A 20,459-nucleotide genomic window follows, 5' to 3' on the forward strand; every position below is an offset into this window, starting at 1 on the left:
TCTCGGTGCCTGATAAATATGGGAATATATTAAAAAAAATAATAATAATTTAATTGATCCCATACAATAACCTGAAATGTTTTTACAGTAAAGTATATTTGTTTACTACATTCTTCTAGTTAAAGTTATTAATAAATACAGCTTAAATGGGCATGAAACCCAAACATTTTCTTCCATGATTCAGATTTGGAAAACAATTTTAAACATTCCAATTTGATTCATTCTTTAGGTAACCTTTGTTGAAAAAATAGCAATGCACATGGGTGAGCCAATCACACGAGGCATCTATGTGCAGCCACCAATCAGCAGCTACTGAGACTATTTAGATATGCTTTCCAACAAAGGATATCAAGAGAATTAAACAAATTAGATAAAAGAAGTAAATTAGAAAGTTGTTTAAAATTGCATGCTAATTCTAAATCATCAAAAAAAATGGGGTTTCATTAATGAATTCACTATTAATGAAATCTATATGACGGGCTTCGCTGTCACTTTCAGTGATTTACTGCTCACTACCCACTTTCAGAAGCACAAATTGCAGGTGTAGAGCATAAAAAGAAGCAGGTTTCCTACGGGTTTGTTTTCTGATGGGTTTCACAAATCTTGCTTCTGATAATGGGTAAAACGTGACGGCCGCTATCAGTAAAGGCAAAAAAATTATTTGAAAGCGTTCACTAATCACAAACAAAATATGCTTTACCAACTAATGGCAAACTATTTAACATTGCAATGACACCTGCCATTCGGTTTAGCATTGTGCTTGCTACACAAAAGGCCCATACAAGGTAATACCAGACCTCCACAAGGCTCATTCAAAATGGAATAACAATAAATTAACTTGATGCATGGGGTTTGTGACAGAAATGAAAAACTAATGTAATTGTTTAAAACTTTATCCCAAAGGTAAACTGAGTGAGAAGCCCAGCATACTAATTAATCTCATGATAAAGACATCAAACCAGACATAAGAAAGCAGGCTCAGGGAAATCTCTGCCACATATTGCAGCAGATCATCATAAAGAGTCCATTATGGCAGCTAAAAAAGGAAAATGTTATATGAGGCAACAAGTCAATCCACTCTTAGAACCTTCAAGTCGTTCTGTACATTAATTGGTTCTAAGCATCCAAAAGTATAAAATAAAATTAAAGAGCACTTAACACAAAAGGGTCAAGGAAAGACAAATTGTTTATGTGCAAGAATCCGCCGTAACTGATCTAGAGTGCTCCCTGTGCAAAGGGCGTTGATGTCCTGTCTGGTTAAACCAGTTCTAAGTGTTGCTTCGTCTTTGATCTCAATGTTTGCTGGTGTAAAGTGTCTCTTCTTCTGTGTCGGTTTCATCCTGGAATTCATGGCTCAGAAGAGATTTTTTAGAGCCAGTGGACATCAAACGAATTTCATCCTCATAATCATCATTCTGCTGCCGTAATCTATGAAAACCATCTTTGTGTCTGTTGGACTTTATAGAACACACACACCAGATGATACAAGCCGTGAGCAACAGGGCAGACATAGTGGCTCCTGAAAATACAAAAAGAAATAGTTGGGAAGTGAACTAAATCAAACATATACTAATGAGGATTTTTTTTTTTTTTAAATAAAAAGTAGATAACAAAATGAAACATAGGCAGCTATGGTACAATAAGATTGTGCTTAAGAGAATAAAGATTGCTACTGTTTAACACAAAAGCAAATTATTTGTGTGTTCATTCAGTAACTTATGCCTTGATTTAGTAAACACAGCTAAAATGCAAGTCAATATATAATAAATAAAAAGTCATGTGATCAGGGTCTGTCAAAAGAGGCTTAGATACAAGGTAATCACAGAGGTTAAAACTATATTAATATAACCATGTTGGCTGTGCAAAACTGGAGAATGGGTACAATTTGAGTTGACTGTCTCTGCACAACTATTCAGAGCTCTATTATACAAGCTGTGACATTTCTGAGGAATGTTTTAAGATTTCTTTAGAGGTCTTTCAGGTTTAATGTCATTTGTGTATTTGCTGAAGTAATGTGTATAAGTCTGAATACATGAAAATCAAGTTTCCTTTGTAACAGAAATACCATCAAAAACATCTTCCTCTAGACAGCTTCTCACATACAGATCAATCATCAATCTCAGGTTTCAAACACTGTTTTGCATTAACTTGCTGAACACATCAGATATTCTGCATATCATCCAGTAAGCAATCAGTCCTTAATAACCCAGTTGTTTAACGGTGCTCATATTACACAGAGCTGTAACATTACAGTCCCTTTTAACCTAACAGCAAGGGATTAAAGGGTCTATCTTAGGCATCCATATAATTGCTAAAATTCTGGCCAAAAAAACCCAAAACAGAATTGATATTCCAAGAAAGGAATACATTTGGATGTAACAAAGGAAATTCCCTAAAAACACTATAGGGTAGATTTATTAAAAGGCGAGCGAACATGATTCGCTGTAGCGAATCACGTCCGCTCGACATCGCTTAATGCTGTCGGCCTTCATCATTGCACAAGCATTTCTGGTGAAATGCCTGTGCAATGCCGCCCCCTGCTCACTGGCGGACAATCAGCTGCTGGCAGGGGCCGTCAATCATCCTGATTGTATCGGGATGATTTCAGTCCGCCACCTAAAAGGTAGCAGAGAAGTTAAGGAGCAGGGGTCTTACGACTGCTGCTTCTTAACTTCCGTTTCAGGTGAACCTGAAACGATGGGGCTCCAAAGCAGCATCCGCTGCTTAAAGGGACACTAAATACTTTGAGATGGTAATCTAAAATGATAAATCATATATATAAAAAGAAATCTGCAATATACTTTCATTATTTATTTTGTTCCCTTTTCCTTTAAATTCATTCTAAAATTGTGAGCTTTTCAGTTCCTGTTAGAAATAGAAGTCCTGAACACAGTTATATTCCACACAGCCATTGGCTGCACACACTAGTGACCTATTTATAACAGTCTCTATTTGGCTACAACAGAGAAGGTAACCTAAGTTACAACATGGCAGCTCCCATTGTTTTATAGACACTAAATTTTACACTTTTTTTATCAATCAACAGCTAATGAAACTTTTTAAAAAAAACATAAATTTATATGGTAACTTACCTGATAAATTCATTTCTTTCATATTAGCAAGAGTCCATGAGCTAGTGACGTATGCAATATACAATCCTACAGCTGCCTGAACTGCTACCAAAAACTGCTTCCAAGGAAGCAAATACATCAAAACGGTAGAATTTAGTAAATGTATGCTTTGCAAATCTGATCAACTGAAGCTTCATTCTTAAAAGCCCACAAAGTGGAGACTGATCTAGTAGAATGAGCCGTAATTCTCTGAGGCGGGGCCTGACCCAACTCCAAATAAGCCTGATGAATCAAAAGCTTTAACCAAGATGCCAAGGAAATGGCAGAAGAATGCTGGCCTTTCCTAGAACCAGAAAAGATAACAAATATAATAGAAGTCTTCTGAAATGTTTAGTAGCTTCAACATAATATTTCAAAGCTCTTACCACAATACGGACCAAAAGCCTGTACAAAAAAATGAATATCAGGAAGCTTAGCAATCTTTCTGTGAAATAAAACCGAAAGAGCAGAGATTTGTTCCTTCAAGTTACTTGCAGACAAACCCTTATCCAAACCATCTTGAATGCCAGGAGAATTTATGAGAAGAACACCATGAAATATAAGTCTTCCAAACTCGATAATAAATCTTCCTAGAAAAAGATTTACGAGCCTGTAACATATATTAATCACTGAGTCAGAGAAACCTCTAAGCTAAGCACTAGGCTTTCAATTTCCATACTTTCAAATTTAATAATTTGAGATCCTGATGGAAAAACGGACCTTGAGACAGAAGGTCTGGCCTTAATGGAAGTGGCTAAGTGGACAAGATCTGCATACCAAAACCTGTGAGGCCATGCTGGAGCTACCAGCAACACAAACAATTGTTCCATGATGATTTTGGAGATCACTCATGGAAGAACTAGAGGCGGGAAAATATAAGCAGGTTGTTAACACCAAGGAACTGTTAAAACGCATCCACCGCTTCCGCATGAGGATCCCTGGACCTGGACAGGTACCTGGATAGTTTCTTGTTTAGATGGGAAGCCATCAGATCTATTTCTGGAAGACCCCACATCTGAACAATCTGAGAAAACACATCTGGATGGAGCGACAAATCCCCCGGATGTAAAGTCTGACGGCTGAGATGACAGCCTCTTCCCAATTGTCTATACCTGGGATATGAAACGCAGAAATTAGACAGGAGCTGGATTCCGCTCAAGCAAGTATCCGAGATACTTCTTTCATAGCTTGGGGACTGTGAGTCCCACCCTGATGATTGACACATGCCACAGTTGTGATATTGTCTGTCTGAAAACAAATGAACGGTTCTCTCTTCAACAGAGGCCAAACGATGGTGATCTAACCAAGTCAGAGAGAGTCGAACATTGGGATTTATGGATATTAATTGTGATATCTTTGTATAATCCCTGCACCATTAGTTTAGCATACAAAGCTGGAGAGGTCTCATAGGAAAAACGAGCAAAGGGGATTGTGTCCGATGCTGCAGTCATAAGACCTAAAACTTCCATGAACATAGCCACTGAAGGGAATGATTAAGACTGAAGGTTCCGACAAGCTGAAACCAATTTTAATCGTCTCTTGTCCGTTAGAAACAGAGTCATGGACACTAAATCTATCAGGAAACCTAAAAAGGTGACCCTTGTCTGAGGAATCAAAGAACTTTTTGGTAAATTGATCCTCCAACCATGTCTTTGAAGAAACAACACTAGTTGATTCGTGTTAGATTCTGCAGAATGTAAAGACTGAGTTAGTACCAAGATATCATCCAAATAAGGAAACACCGCAATACCCCGTTCGCTGATAGAGAGCAGGGCAACGAGAACCTTTGAAAAGATTCTTGGAGCTGTCGCTAGGCCAAATGGAAGAGCGACAAATTGGTAATGCTAGTCTAGAAAAGAGAATCTCAGAAACTGATAGTGGTCTGGATGAATCGGAATATGAAGATATGCATTCTGTAAGTGTATCGTGGACATATAATGCCCTTGCTGAACAAAAGGCAGAATAGTCCTTATAGTCACTATTTTGAAAGTTGTCACTCTTACATAACGATTCAAAATTTTCAGATCCAGAACTGGCCTTTTTCTCTTTCTTTGGGACAATGAATAGATTTGAATAAAACCCCAGACCCTGTTCCTTAAACGGAACTGGTATGATTACCCCTGAAAGCTCCAGGTCTGAAACACACTTCAGAAAAGCCTGAGCCTTTACTGGATTTGCTGGGATGCGTGAGAGAAAATATCTTCTCACAGGAGGTCTTACTCTGAATCCTATTCGGTACCCTTGAGATACAATACTCTGAATCCATTGATTTTGGACAGTATCTGCCCAAATATTTTGAAAGAATCTTAATCTGCCCCCAACCAGCTGAGCTGGAATGAGGGCGGCACCTTCATGCAGACTTGGGGGCTGGCTTTGGTTTCTTAAACGGTTTGGATTTACTCCAACTTGAAGGTTTCCAATTGGAACCAGATTCTTTGGGAGAAGGATTAGGTTTCTGTTCCTTATTTTGTCGAAAGGAACAAAAACGGTTAGAAGCTTTAGATTTACCCTTAGGTCTTTTATCCTGAGGCAAAAAACTCCCTTCCCCCAGTGACAGTTGAAATAATCAAATCCAACTGAGAACCAAATAACTTATCACCTTGGAAAGAAAGGGATAGTAATCTAGACTTAGATACCATGTCAGACAATATTTGAGTCACAAAGCTCTTCTAGCTAAATAGCTAAAGACAGATTTAACATCAATTTTGATTATATCAAAAATGGCATCACAGAAAAATTATTAGCATGTTGAAGTTAGCGAACAATGCTAGACAAATCAGGATCCATTTTCTGTTGCGATAAACTTTCCAACCAAAAAATTGATGCAGCTGCAACATCAGCCATAGAAATGGCACGCCTGAGAAGATAGCCAGAATATAAATAAGCTTTCCTTAGATAAGATTCAAGTTTCCCATCTAAAGGGTCTTTAAAAACAGAATTTATGCATACCTGATAAATTACTTTCTCTTGCGGTGTATCCAGTCCACGGATTCATCCTTACTTGTGGGATATTCTCCTTCCCTACAGGAAGTGGCAAAGAGAGCACACAGCAGAGCTGTCCATATAGCTCCCCCCCTAGCTCCACCCCCCAGTCATTCGACCAAAGGTTAAGAAGCCAAAGGAGAAACCATAGGGTGCAGTGGTGACTGTAGTTCAAACAAAATTTTTTTTACCTGACTTAATTGCCAGGGCGTGCCGTGGACTGGATACACCGCAAGAGAAAGTAATTTATCAGGTAAGCATAAATTCTGTTTTCTCTTGCAAGGTGTATCCAGTCCACGGATTCATCCTTACTTGTGGGATACCAATACCAAAGCTTTAGGACACGGATGAAGGGAGGGAACAAGACAGGTACCTTAAACGGAAGGCACCACTGCTTGCAAAATCTCTCCCCCCAAAAAAGCCTCCGAAGACGCAAAAGTATCGAATTTATAAAATTTGGCAAAAGTATGCAGTGAAGACCAAGTCGTTGCCTTACAAATCTGTTCAACAGAAGCCTCATTTTTGAAAGCCCATGTGGAAGCCACTGCTCTGGTAGAATGAGCAGTAATTCTTTCAGGAGGCTGCTGGCCAGCAGTCTCATAGGCCAAACGGATGATGCTTTTCAGCCAAAAGGAAAGAGAGGTAGCAGTCGCTTTCTGACCTCTCCTCTTACCAGAATAGATAACAAACAAAGAAGATGTTTGTCTGAAATCCTTAGTTGCTTGTAAATAGAACTTTAAAGCACGAACTACATCAAGATTATGCAGAAGATGGATGCTTTAACGCGGCAAAGAGAATGACTGGGGGGTGGAGCTAGGGAGGGAGCTATATGGACAGCTCTGCTGTGTGCTCTCTTTGCCACTTCCTGTAGGGAAGGAGAATATCCCACAAGTAAGGATGAATCCGTGGACTGGATACACCTTGCAAGAGAAAGAAGTACTATCTTCCATAGGAATAGTAGTACGTTTAGCAAGAGTAGAAATAGCCCCATCAACTTTGAGGATCTTTTCCCAAAAATCCACTCTAACTGCTGGCAAAGGATACGATTTTTTAAACCTTGAAGAAGGAATAAAAGAAGTACTAGGCCTATTCCATTCCTTAGAAATCATATCAGAAATAGCATCAGGAACTGGAAAACCCTCTGGAGTAACCACAGGAGGTTTATTAATAGAATTTAAACATTTACTAGTTTTAATATCAAGAGGAGTAGTTTCCTCAATATCCAATGTAATCAACACCTCTTAACAAGGAACGAATATACTCCATTTTAAATAAATAAGTAGATTTGTCAGTGTCAATATCTGAGGAAGGATCTTCTGAATCAGATAGATCCTCATCAATTTTATGAGGTTTTAAAAAACCTTTTACGTTTATTAGAAGGCGGGATGGCAGACAGTGCCTTCTGAATCGCATCAGCAATAAAAACTTTTATATTCACAGGGATATCATGTACATTAGATGTTGAAGGAACAACAGGCATTGTACTATTACTGATGGACACATTCTCTGCATGTAAAAGCTTATGACAACTACTACATACCAAAGCTGGAGATATAATCTCCCCAAATTTACAACAGATGCACTTAGCTTTGGTAGAACTGTTATCAGGCAGCAGGATTCCAACAGTGGTTTCTGAGACATTATCAGATTGAGACATCTTGCAAAATGTAAGAGAATAAACAACATATAAAGCAAAATTATCAATTTCCTTATATGGCAGTTTCAGGAATGGGAAAAAAATGCAAACAGCATAGCCCTCTGATATAGAAAAAGGCAAGAGGTATATAGAAATGGGGTTTTAAATAATGAAATTGTTTGGCGCCAAGTAGGACCTACAACACAAACAAATTTTTTTTGGCGCTAGCAACATCCAGAAATGACACACTCGTGTCATTGTAGACGCAACCTTGTGCAAGGAACTCGGCATCAACTAAGGCGCGGGAAATGACGAATTTGCGTCATCGGACGTACCTTCGCGCCAAGAATGACACAATAAACTTTGGCATTTTGCGCCCTCGGGAGCCTTATTTTGCCCGCAAAATTTTATGAAAAAGCAGTCAATTGAAAGACTATACCCCAGGTAAGAAAAATATTTTCCTAAATAACATAATTTATGTAAGAACTTACCTGATAAATTCATTTCTTTCATATTAGCAAGAGTCCATGAGCTAGTGACGTATGGGATATACATTCCTACCAGGAGGGGCAAAGTTTCCCAAACCTCAAAATGCCTATAAATACACCCCTCACCACACCCACAAATCAGTTTAACGAATAGCCAAGAAGTGGGGTGATAAGAAAAAAGTGCGAAAGCATAAAAAACAAGGAATTGGAATAATTGTGCTTTATACAAAAAAATCATAACCACCACAAAAAAAGGGTGGGCCTCATGGACTCTTGCTAATATGAAAGAAATGAATTTATCAGGTAAGTTCTTACATAAATTATGTTTTCTTTCATGTAATTAGCAAGAGTCCATGAGCTAGTGACGTATGGGATAATGACTACCCAAGATGTGGATCTTCCACGCAAGAGTCACTAGAGAGGGAGGGATAAAATAAAGACAGCCAATTCCGCTGAAAAATAATCCACACCCAAAATAAAGTTTAAATCTTATAATGAAGAAAACTGAAATTATAAGCAGAAGAATCAAACTGAAACAGCTGCCTGAAGTATTTTTTCTACCAAAAACTGCTTCAGAAGAAGAATACACATCAAAATGGTAGAATTTAGTAAAAATATGCAAAGAAGACCAAGTTGCCGCTTTGCAAATCTGAATCAAAATCAAAGCTTCATTCCTAAACGCCCAGGAAGTAGAAACTGACCTAGTAGAATGAGCTGTAATCCTTTGAGGCGGAGATTTACCCGACTCGACATAAGCATGATGAATTAAAGATTTCAACCAAGATGCCAAAGAAATGGCAGAGGCCTTCTGACCTTTCCTAGAACCGGAAAAGATAACAAATAGACTAGAAGTCTTTCGGAAATTCTTAGTAGCTTCAACATAATATTTCAAAGCTCTAACTACATCCAAAGAATGCAATGATCTCTCCTTAGAATTCTTAGGATTAGGACATAATGAAGGAACCACAATTTCTCTACTAATGTTGTTAGAATTCACAACCTTAGGAAAAAAATTAAAAAGAAGTTCGCAACACCGCCTCATCCTGATGAAAAATCAGAAAAGGAGACTCACAAGAAAAGAGCAGATAATTCAGAAACTCTTCTAGCAGAAGAGATGGCCAAAAGAAACAAAACTTTCCAAGAAAGTAATTTAATGTCCAGTAAATGCATAGGTTCAAACGGAGGAGTTTGAAGAGCCCCCAGAACCAAATTCAAACTCCAAGGAGGAGAAAATTGACTTAACAGATTTTATACGAACCAAAGCTTGTATAAAACAATGAATATCAGGAAGAATAGCAATCCTTCCGTGAAAAAGAACAGAAAGAGCAGAGATTTGTCCTTTCAAGGAACTTGCAGACAAACCTTATCCAAACCATCCTGAAGAAACTGTAAAATTCTCGGAATTCAAAAAGAATGCCAGGAAAAATGATGAGAAAGACACCAAGAAATGTAAGTCTTCCAGACTCGATAATATATCATCATAGATACAGATCTACGAGCCTGTAACATAGTATTAATCACAGAGTCAGAGAAACCTCTTTGACTAAGAATCAAACGTTCAATATCCATACCTTTAAATTTAAGGATTTGAGATCCTGATGGTAAAAAAGGACCTTATGACAGAAGGTCTGGTCTTAACGGAAGAGTCCACGGATGACGAGAAGCCATGCGGACAAGATCCGCATACCAAAACCTGTGAGGCCATGCTGGAGCCACCAGCAGAAAAAACGAGCATTCCTTCAGAATCTTGGAGATTACTCTTGGAAGAAGAACTAGAGGCGGAAAGATATAGGCAGGATGATACTTCCAAGGAAGTGACAATGCATCCACTGCTTCCGCCTGAGGATCCCTGGATCTGGACAGATACCTGGGAAGTTTCTTGTGTAGATGAGAAACCATCAGATCTATTTCTGGAAGTCCCCACATTTGAACAATCTGAAGAAACACCTCTGTGTGAAGAGACCACTCGCCCGGATGTAACGCTTGGCGACTGAGATAATCCGCTTCCCAATTGTCTATACCTGGGATATGAACCGCAGAGATTAGACAGGAGCTGGATTCCGCCCATACCAGAATTCGAGATACTTCTTTCATAGCCAGAGGACTGTGAGTCCCTTCTTGATGATTGATATATGCCACAGTTGTGACATTGTCTGTCTGAAAACAAATGAACGATTCTCTCTTTAGAAGAGGCCATGACTGAAGAGCTCTGAAAATTGCACGGAGTTCCAAAATATTGATTGGAAATCTCACCTCCTGAGATTTCCCAAACCCCTTGTGCTGTCAGAAACCCCCATACAGCTCCCCAACCTGTCAGACTTGCATCTGTTGAGATCACAGTCCAGGTTGGAAGAAAAAAAGAAGCCCCCTGAACTAAACGATGGTGGTCTGTACCACGTCAGAGGGTGTCGAACAATCGGTTTTAAAGATATTAAATGAGATATCTTTGTATAATCCCGGCACCACTGGTTCAGCATACAGAGCTGAAGAGGTCGCATGTGAAAATGAGCAAAGGGGAACACGTCCAATGCAGCAGTCATAAGAACCTAGAATTTCCATGCATAAGGCTACCGAAGGGAATGATTGAGACTGAAGGTTTCGATAAGCTGAAACCAATTTCAGACGTCTCTAATCCAACAGAAACAGAGACATGGACACTGAATCTATCCGGAAATCTAAAAAAGGTTACTCTTGTCTGAGGAATCAACAAACTTTTTGGTTAATTGATCCTCCAACCATGTTCTTGAAGAAACAACACTCATAAAAAGCTGGAAAGGATCTTTCCATTGAAAATGAGCAAAGGGAATTGAATCCAATACTGTTAAAACTTCTATGCATATATAGCAACTGAAGGAAATAATAGAGACTAAAGGTACCGACAGACGGAACCCAAATCAAATTGTCCCTTGTCTGATAGAGACAAAGATAGTGACATAAACCATCTGGAAACCTAAAAAAGGTGACCCTTGCGTGAGGAATCAAGAGCTTTTGAAAAAAAGATCCTCTAACTATGTCCTGAAGAGCAAGTGAAACATATGAGATTCCGCATCCACAGGAAATAATCTGAATGAAAACAGAAAAATGAAGAATATGCATTTATTGTATCTAATGAAAACAAATAATGCTATCAATGACCATAAAAAAGGCAGAATAGTTTGAATAAAACTCCAAAACCCAGTTCCTAGAAAAAGAACTGGAAGAAATACCCCAGAAGATTCCAGGTCTGAGCAGCGCTTGAGCCATGCTTCAACAGTATCCAGAATATATAGGACAGAAACACACTGAAAGAAAGTGTTAGCCTTACTGGAATAAAATCAAAGAAATTTTGACAGAATAGAACCAAATAAATTTCAAAGAAGTCTTAACCTGCCCCTTACCAGCCAAGCTGGAATACGGCACGTACATCGCAATATTAGGGAGCTGATTTCGAACCCCAATTATAAACATGTTACTTGGGAAAGAACTCAGGAATTCGTTCCTTAATAAGAACAACCAAACTAATATAAGCTTAAAGTTTAGTCTTAGAACTCAATCTTGAAGCCCATAGTAACAGTTAAGAATTGAATCCAATTATAATTGATTATCTTAGAACAAAAGAAATATGGATTTTCTTTTTGTTTTTTTTTGTTCTTTGTTGTTTTTTTTGTTTTTTTAAAAAACACAAAATTCTTCTAGCTAAAATAGCTAAAGACATAGATTAACCCTCATTTGCGAATATATTCAATAAAATGAAGACACAAATGAAGTCATTAGCATGATAGTCCAGTTTAAAGGACCAGTCAAAACAGAGGACTTGCAAAATGCAAAACAACAAGACAAATGCAACAGCACCTAGTCTAGTAAATGTTGTCCCTTTAACAATGCTAAAATAAATCATAATCTGATACTTAGAAAAGTACCTGAAACTAAATAATTTTCCATAAATAAGATATAACTATATAAAGGAAAATAAATACTATTTTGCTATAACAACAATAGCATAATTAGTAGGAGTAGAGATAGCTCCAATAAATTGGAGAACCCTCCAAATTAAATTTAACTGCTGACAAAGAATATAGTTCAAAAATAAAAGAAAATTCTCAGCCTATTCCATTCCCTAGTATGGGGAATTGGAAGGAAAACCTCTGAAATCACAGAAGAATAAAAAGGCAGAAATAGTGTCAGCTAGTTTTAAAGAACTAGTTACCTTAATATCCAAAATAATCAACACCTCTTCAACAAAGAACAAATGTACTTTAATAATAAAAAATTTATATAAAAAAGTAGATTTGTTAGTGTCAATATCTGATGAAGAGAATTTCTGAAAGAGAAAAAAACATCATCAGAGAAGGAATAAATCAGTATGTTGTTGGTCATTTGAAACTTCAATAATTAAAAAAGAAGTGAAAAAGACCTAAAAATTTATATTAGAAGGCACAAAGTCAGACAAAGCCTTAATCAGAAAAAATATTTCTTAAAAATCTTCTAAACATTTCTTGTACTTAAGAATGGAAATGTATAAAGCATAAATACTAATGGAATCTGCATGTAAAAGTATATCATAATAACTTAATACAAACCATAGCTAAACAAACATTTATAACATTTAAAATAAATGAACTTAGCTTTGGTAGAACTGAAACTCAGTTAAGCATTTTTCCAGAAGTGGCTTCTGACTCAGGGACAAACGGAGACATCTTGCAATATGTAATAGAAAAAACAACATATAAAGCAAAATTGATCAAATTCCTTAAATGACAGTTTCAGGAATGGGGAAAAAAATGCCAGTGAACAAGCTTCTAGCAACCAGAAGCAATAAATAATGAACTTAAATAATGTGGAGACAATAGAGACGCCCATATTTTTTAGCGCCAAAAAAGACGCCCACATTATTTGGCACCTAAATGCTTTTGGCGCCAAAAATGACGCCACATCCGGAACGCCGACACTTTTGGCGCAAAAAAACGTCAAAAAAATGACGCAACTTCCGGCGACACGTATGACGCCGGAAACAAAAAATTTTTTGCGCCAAAAAAGTCCGCGCCAAGAATGACGCAATAAAATGAAGCATTTTCAGCCCCCGCGAGCCTAATAGCCCACAGGGAAAAAGTCAAATTTTAAGGTAAGAAAAAAATTGATTAATCCATATGCATTATCTCAAATATGAAACTGACTGTCTGAAATAAGGAACGTTGAACATCCTGAGTCAAGGCAAATAAATGTTTGAACACATATATTTAGAACTTTATATAAAAGTGCCCAACCATAGCTTAGAGTGTCACAGAAAATAAGACTTACTTACCCCAGGACACACATTTACAAGTAGTAGAAAGCCAAACCAGTACTGAAACGAGAATCAGTAGAGGTAATGGTATATATAAGAGTATATCGTCGATCTGAAAAGGGAGGTAAGAGATGAATCTCTACGACCGATAACAGAGAACCTATGAAATAGACCCCGTAGAAGGAGATCATTGAATTCAAATAGGCAATACTCTCCTCACATCCCTCTGACATTCACTGCACGCTGAGAGGAAAACCGGGCTCCAACCTGCTGCGGAGCGCATATCAACGTAGAATCTAGCACAAACTTACTTCACCACCTCCATAGGAGGCAAAGTTTGTAAAACTGATTTGTGGGTGTGGTGAGGGGTGTATTTATAGGCATTTTGAGGTTTGGGAAACTTTGCCCCTCCTGGTAGGAATGTATATCCCATACGTCACTAGCTCATGGACTCTTGCTAATTACATGAAAAATATTTTTTTCCAAATATGAAACTGATAGTCTGCAAAAGGAAATGTACATAAACCTGACTCATAGCAAATATAAGTACAATACATATATTTAGAACTTTATATTAATGCATAAAAAGCCAAACCATAGCTGAGAGTGTCTTAAGTAATAAAAAAAACATACTTACTGAAAGACACGCATCCACATATAGCAGATAGCCAAACCAGTACTGAAACAGTTATCAGTAGAGGTAATGGAATATGAGAGTATAAAATCGTCGATCTGAATAAGGGAGGTAGGAGATGAATCTCTACGACCGATAACAGAGAACCTATGAAATAGATCTCCTGCGAGGAAAACCATTGCATTCAATAGGTAATACTCCCGTTACATACCTCTGACATTCACTGCACTCTTAGAGGAATCGGGCTTCAAAATGCTGAGAAGTGCATATCAATGTAGAAATCTTAGCACAAACTTACTTCACCACCTACACAGGAGGCAAAGTTTGTAAAACTGAATTGTGGGTGTGGTGAGGGGTGTATTTATAGGCATTTGAGGTTTGGGAAACTTTGCCCCTCCTGGTAGGATTGTATATTCCATACGTCACTAGCTCATGGACTCTTGCCAATTACATGAAAGAAATACATCTACATGTTATTCTCAGACTAATCTTTTATTTGAATGCATCATTCTATCTAGCAATTATTTAGTGTTTAATGTCCCTTTAATAAATGGAGCCCTATAACTTGATGAAAAGTCAAGTATCTCCAATAACAACACTTTGAAGTTGCGTTTACTACAGCTGTAAAAGACGACTTCTGTGTCCCTTCTGCCATCTAGTTGCACAAGGGAAAGGGGAGCTTAAAGGGACTCCATCAAAATATATTATTTTGTACGTCAGTAGATTCATATTGTGTAAAATAATTTTTTTGCAGTATAAAACACAGTCCCCCTTATTATTAAATAATACTAATAAAAAAAAAAGATGCTCACATTTATTGTATTAACAAAGGAACTGTACACATTATTTTGGGGGCAATTGGGGGACATTTTTTTTTAATTAACCAGAGGTCTGACCTCTGGTTAGTTTTGCTTAGCACAAAGTGCTACCACAAGCTTGAAGTAGCATTAACCAGCCACTTGTAATGGCTGGTTATTTAACATGCGCCTGTAAATTACGGTTGCACGTTAAAATAGTGCTCCACTTGTAATTCAAAGAAAAGATTTGTCTGAGAATAACATGTAGATGTATTTTTTTAAAGTTTCAATAGCTGTTTAAATATTGGCAAAAACTTAAATTATGCTTACCTGATAATTTTCTTTTCTTCTGACGGGAAGAGTCCACAGCTACATTCATTACTTTTGAGAATTCAGAACCTGGCCACTAGGAGGAGCCAAAGACACCCCAGCCAAAGTCTTAAATACCTCCCCCCACTTCCCTCATCCCACAGTCATTCTGCCAAGGGAACAAGGAACAGTAGGAGAAATATCAGGATGAAAAAAGGTGCCAGAAGAATAAAAAAACTAAAATACGGCCACCCCATAGATAAAACGCGGGCGGGGAGCTGTGGACTCTTCCTGTCAGAAGAAAATTATCAAGTAAGCATAATTTAAGTTTTTCTTCTTAAACGGGAAGAGTCCACAGCTGCATTCAATACTTTTGGGAAACAATACTCAAGCTATAGAGGACACTAAATGCAAACAAAGGGCGGGTACAGAAGGCAGCCCCTTTGAAGGGCACCACAGCCTGAAATTACCCAACAACCGATAAAAAAACCTAACACTTAGAAACAAAGGGTTAAAAACCTGAAGGACCAAGAACTGCCGATCAGTTAGACACCTGCAAGGCCATCCAAGATATTACTCAGAATCTCTAGAATCCATTAAGCACAAAAAACCCAGAGGAGCCAAGTCCCGCAAGCTTTCTGATCGCACAGAACATACCTCCGACCCGAAGGAAGAGAGCCTACACCTACCCTCGAAGGGGAAAACGGAGGACCCATGAGGTATCCAAAGGACCACTACCTATGGTAAAAAATCTTAAAACGACTAAAGCAAGCCAAGGTTGCTAAAAACAACCACCCAGGGAAATGACTCCCTAGAAGGACAAGGACCAGGGATCAACTCCACACCTATGAAAAGGCGATCACGAGAAAAAACCAAGGTCTACCCTCAGATCCCTGACACAACACCATACGTCTTATGGTGCTTCAAGGAAGCCACAGGCTCCTCACTGTACCATAGTTTAGCAGACACAACCGCTGAAAGTAGACAACATAGGAAAAAACTCATATGAAGCCTGTAGACAAGGATAGAAAAACTAATTATCCGATCAGAGAAAAAAAGACTATATTGTGAAAACACACAGCCACCTCAGAGCTCCAGCCTAAAGGCAGCAAAGCTGACCCTAAGCCATCGTGGGAAATCATCCCATAGAGAATGTCGAAAAATATCGACGGCAGGAAAAAATCCACACCTTAGAAGAACATCCAACACCAGCAGCATATGAAATCAGTGGAGGGATGAAACACCGTGAATCCCCCACCAAAAGCAGGAGACCAGATTAGAAAGCTGCCACAGCAGGACTCAAACTCCAAGCCTTTAGCTATTAGGCAGTGTAGAGATCCCTTAGGCTACCTAGACCTGCATCAACTGGAAGTACACGGTAAAGACTCAGCAGAGCAGTCAGATCCCCAACCCCCACTCCAAGGAAACGGGCCCAGTCCAAAAGGATTGGCAACGTCCGAAAACAAAGATTACAAAATTCTACGAACTACACCTCAGAAGAAAAAGGAGGGGCCTAAAAGGGAACAACCCCATGGGGGAACAACACTGACCATTATTTAAATCTTGCTTGCTACCACAAGCCATGACAGAAATACTAAGTGCGCAGGTTCCAGAACCCCTACACAGCTCCCTTCTAAGAGGGATCACTCCCAAACCAGGGAGATAGACACTAAACTACAGTGTTCCAGTACCAGAATCCAGCACCATGACCTCTTGCACGCAAGGAGGACAGAACCCCTCGGAAACGAGAAGAAAAAGGACCTTGGGCCTCAATGGAAACTGTATTCAGAAACCTCCCCAAAAAAGGACAAAATGCAAAGGAGCCGCTTCCCCAGCCATAGGCATGGAGAAGAGATGAGAGAACGTTGAAACCAAGTGAAAAGAGAACATTTGGTCATACCGACAGCTCAGTTGAAACACAAGCCCACATCAAGGTGCAATAACTGCCCCTGACGACCACTGTCAGATCCCACCAGAAGACAGCAAAGCTAACCCTCAGACAGATACCAGAAGGGACAAGCAGATGTTTCAAACCTAAAGGTTTGAAACCGAACCGCCCAGGACCGATCCAGATCCAGACTCCAATCTCTCAGACAAGAGACATGGTCATAAACTAGACCCCCAGAACCAGAGACCGAAGTTCAAACCCCCTGAGGAACTGTCAAGTTACCGCATACGGAGAAGTGCACCCTGGGCAGTGCATCCCCATCCCAATGTCCCTGGACATTGGACGCTTGAAATAGATTGAAACCAAAAAGCCTAGAAAGACATCTTAACAGGCCTAAGAAAAGGGCAACCAGCACCCGGGGGAGCGTCCGAAACCAGGACCCTCTGCTTGTAAAACCAAAAGGCTAGATCTCTTAGAGAGTCGAAGGGGAACACCCCCCTCTAAAGGTCACAGGATTACACGGAACAGGCTCCATTTGAAGGCTGAAGGGCTGTGTCAGCCCTGCCAGGATTTGGACCTGTGACCTTTAATCTTTAAAAAAGGCTTTATTTTGGTCAGGGTATTGTACCAACTGAGCTACCTCACCGGCCTACAAGCCCTTAGGATGAGAAGTGATATCACCAAGACCTTTAAAGGATCAGCCTCCCGGAAAATCCTGTACCTAACAGGAATAAAGTTGGGAGCCTCACAACTCCTGGCAGACAAGTCGACAAGTAGGGGAAAAACAACAGGGAGTAACCCCAACCCCTGCGCTCTCTAGAGAGTGTGCAACATACTAAAAAGGGAAGTAGTTAAGATCCAGACACAAATGACACGACCGCCCAAGAAGGGTAACAAGTAGCCCCAGCAACCTGCAAGAGGTACCTGCGACTAGGCCACAAAAAACAGACATCCAGAAGATACCAAGAGTAAAAAATGAAAATCTTCATCCATCAGGTACCCCGACGCCCAGAGGCCATCCAAATCCCCAAACACATGGGAAATGGAGGAACTTTGGTTCCAAGGCCAAAAGGCCTCTCACGAGGAGACTCGGCAGGCTCCGGAATCCCCTCGACAGCAGAAACGGGAGGTGGACCAATGTAGTCCGTCCGTCTACAAGTAATGGTAACAAAAAAAAAAAAACATTTATCAAAGTGAACAACCAAGCACCCGACAAGGTAATCAGCACACCGGCAGCACGTGGGTGACATGAACCATAAGGAACAGCAGCTAGCACCCGACCAGTACCCACCTGGTACGAGACCACTCCGAAACCGTCCAAGAAAAGTCAAAGCCCCTGAAGGGATCGATAACAAACTATAAACATAACCATGTCATAATATAGTACTGCGCAACTTCCGAGAAAGTGCACACTTGACCACAAAATCGCAAGTATCAGTTCCAGAGAAGAAATGGAAAACCATAACAGAGACAAGCTTCATAAAACATATTAAACACATCCTAACCGGATCAAAGAAAATGAAGGCAGCACCCGTGGGTGAACACCCAAGGAGAATGGGCGCGCTAATAGGACCAGCCGATCAGAGGCCCTATTCTCCTAAGCTCAGAATTGAAACTATAGATAAATAGATACTTAAAAGAAAAACGAATGGCTTCATCCCCATACATCTAACCCAGTTTGCCATCCGGCACGGAAGACCGAGGATCCCTTGGCCCAGTAGGACCGGAATCCTCCAGCACCGCCAAAACATGCCTTAGTAGTACACTAAGACGTGCCAGTCTATAAACGGAAGGCAAAATGTCCCCCCGCCAGATTGATGGACGACCCCGGCACCGAGGGAGGGGCCCCTGAAGCCTCAGAGGCCATCGCTTCCCCAGAAGGTCGAACTGACTCTCATGCTTGACAGACCCTGGCTAGCAGAACACGGACAGTATCTTAAAAATACTTCTCTTGGGAGATATAAATGTGCCAGCACTATAGATATGGCCATGTGGAACCATGCCGTAACCTCTGGAGTAAACAGGCCGCCTTCTGGAAGAGTAACGGCCATAGGGACAACTGCTTGCGTAGCAAAAACGAAATTTATGCTTACCTGATAAATTTCTTTCTTTCTTGACACAGTGAGTCCACGGATCATCATCAATTACTGTTGGGAATATCACTCCTGGCCAGCAGAAGGAGGAGGCAAAGAGCACCACAGCAAAGCTGTTAAAGGGACACTGAACCCAAATTTTTCTCTTTCGTGATTCAGATAGAGCATGCAATTTTAAGCAACTTTCTAATTTACTCCTATTATAAATTTTCTTCGTTCTGTAGCTTTCTTTATTTGAAAAAGAAGGCATCTAAGCTATTTTTTTGGTTCAGAACCATGAAAAGCACTTTGTTTATTGGTGGGTGAATTTATCCACCAATCAGCAAGAACACAGTGTGTTCACCAAAAATGGGCTGGCATCTAAACTTACATTCTTGCATTTCAAATAAAGATACCAAGAGAATGAAGAACAATTGATAATAGGAGTAAATTAGAAAGTTGCTTAAAATTGCATGCTCTATCTGAATCATGAAAGAAAAAAATTGGGTTCAGTGTCCCTTTAAATATCACTCCTCTACCCACAATCCCCCAGTCATTCGACTAAAGGGAAAGGAGAGAAAGGAATTAACAAGGTGCAGAGGTGCCTGAGGTTTATATAAAAAGAAACTGTCGTGGACTCAATGTGTTAAGGTAAGCATAAATTTTGTTTCCTTTCTAATGACAGTGAGTCCACGGATCATCATCAATTACAGTTGGGAACCAATACCCAAGCCAGAGGACACAGATAAGGGAGGGACAAGACAGTAACCTAAACAGAAGGCACCACTGCTTGAAGAACCTTTCTCCCAAAAGAAGCCTCAGCCGAGGCAAAAGTATCGAATTTATAGAATTTGGAAAAAGTGTGCAAAGATGACCAAGTTGCAGCCTTGCAAATCTGTTCCACAGAAGTTTCATGTTTGAAGGCCCAGGAAGAAGAAACAGCCCTTGTGGAATGAGCTGTGATTTTCTCAGGAGGTTGCTGTCCAGCAGTCTCATATGCCAAGCGAATAACGCTCTTCAGCCAAAGGGAAAGTGAAGTAGCCGTAACTTTCTGACCCTTGTGTTTCCCAGAAAAGCAAACAAACAATGTAGAAGACTGACTGAAATTTTAGCGCTCGCACAACATCCAGATTATGTAACAAGTGATCTTTGTGAGAAGCATTAGGACACAAAGAAGGCACAACGATTTCCTGATTAATATTCTTGACCAAAACAACCTTGGGCAGGAAACTAAACTTAGTATGCAGAACCACCTTAACAGAGTGAAATATAAGATAAGG

At 39.6% G+C, this 20,459-nt stretch overlaps 1 protein-coding gene across 1 annotated transcript in view; it reads right to left on the reverse strand.

Annotated features, from left to right (window-relative positions):
• Nucleotides 1-877: 877 nt before the first annotated feature.
• Nucleotides 878-20,459, reverse strand: part of CPD (carboxypeptidase D) — a 266,314-nt gene continuing 246,732 nt past the window's right edge. The window contains exon 21 of the mRNA XM_053706136.1: nucleotides 878-1,519. Coding sequence (XP_053562111.1) covers nucleotides 1,293-1,519 — 227 coding nt within the window. The 3' untranslated portion in view covers nucleotides 878-1,292. The remainder of the gene's footprint in view (nucleotides 1,520-20,459) is intronic.

The sequence above is a fragment of the Bombina bombina genome, chromosome 3 (genome assembly GCF_027579735.1).
Source record: "Bombina bombina isolate aBomBom1 chromosome 3, aBomBom1.pri, whole genome shotgun sequence".
Classification (NCBI taxonomy): domain Eukaryota; kingdom Metazoa; phylum Chordata; class Amphibia; order Anura; family Bombinatoridae; genus Bombina; species Bombina bombina.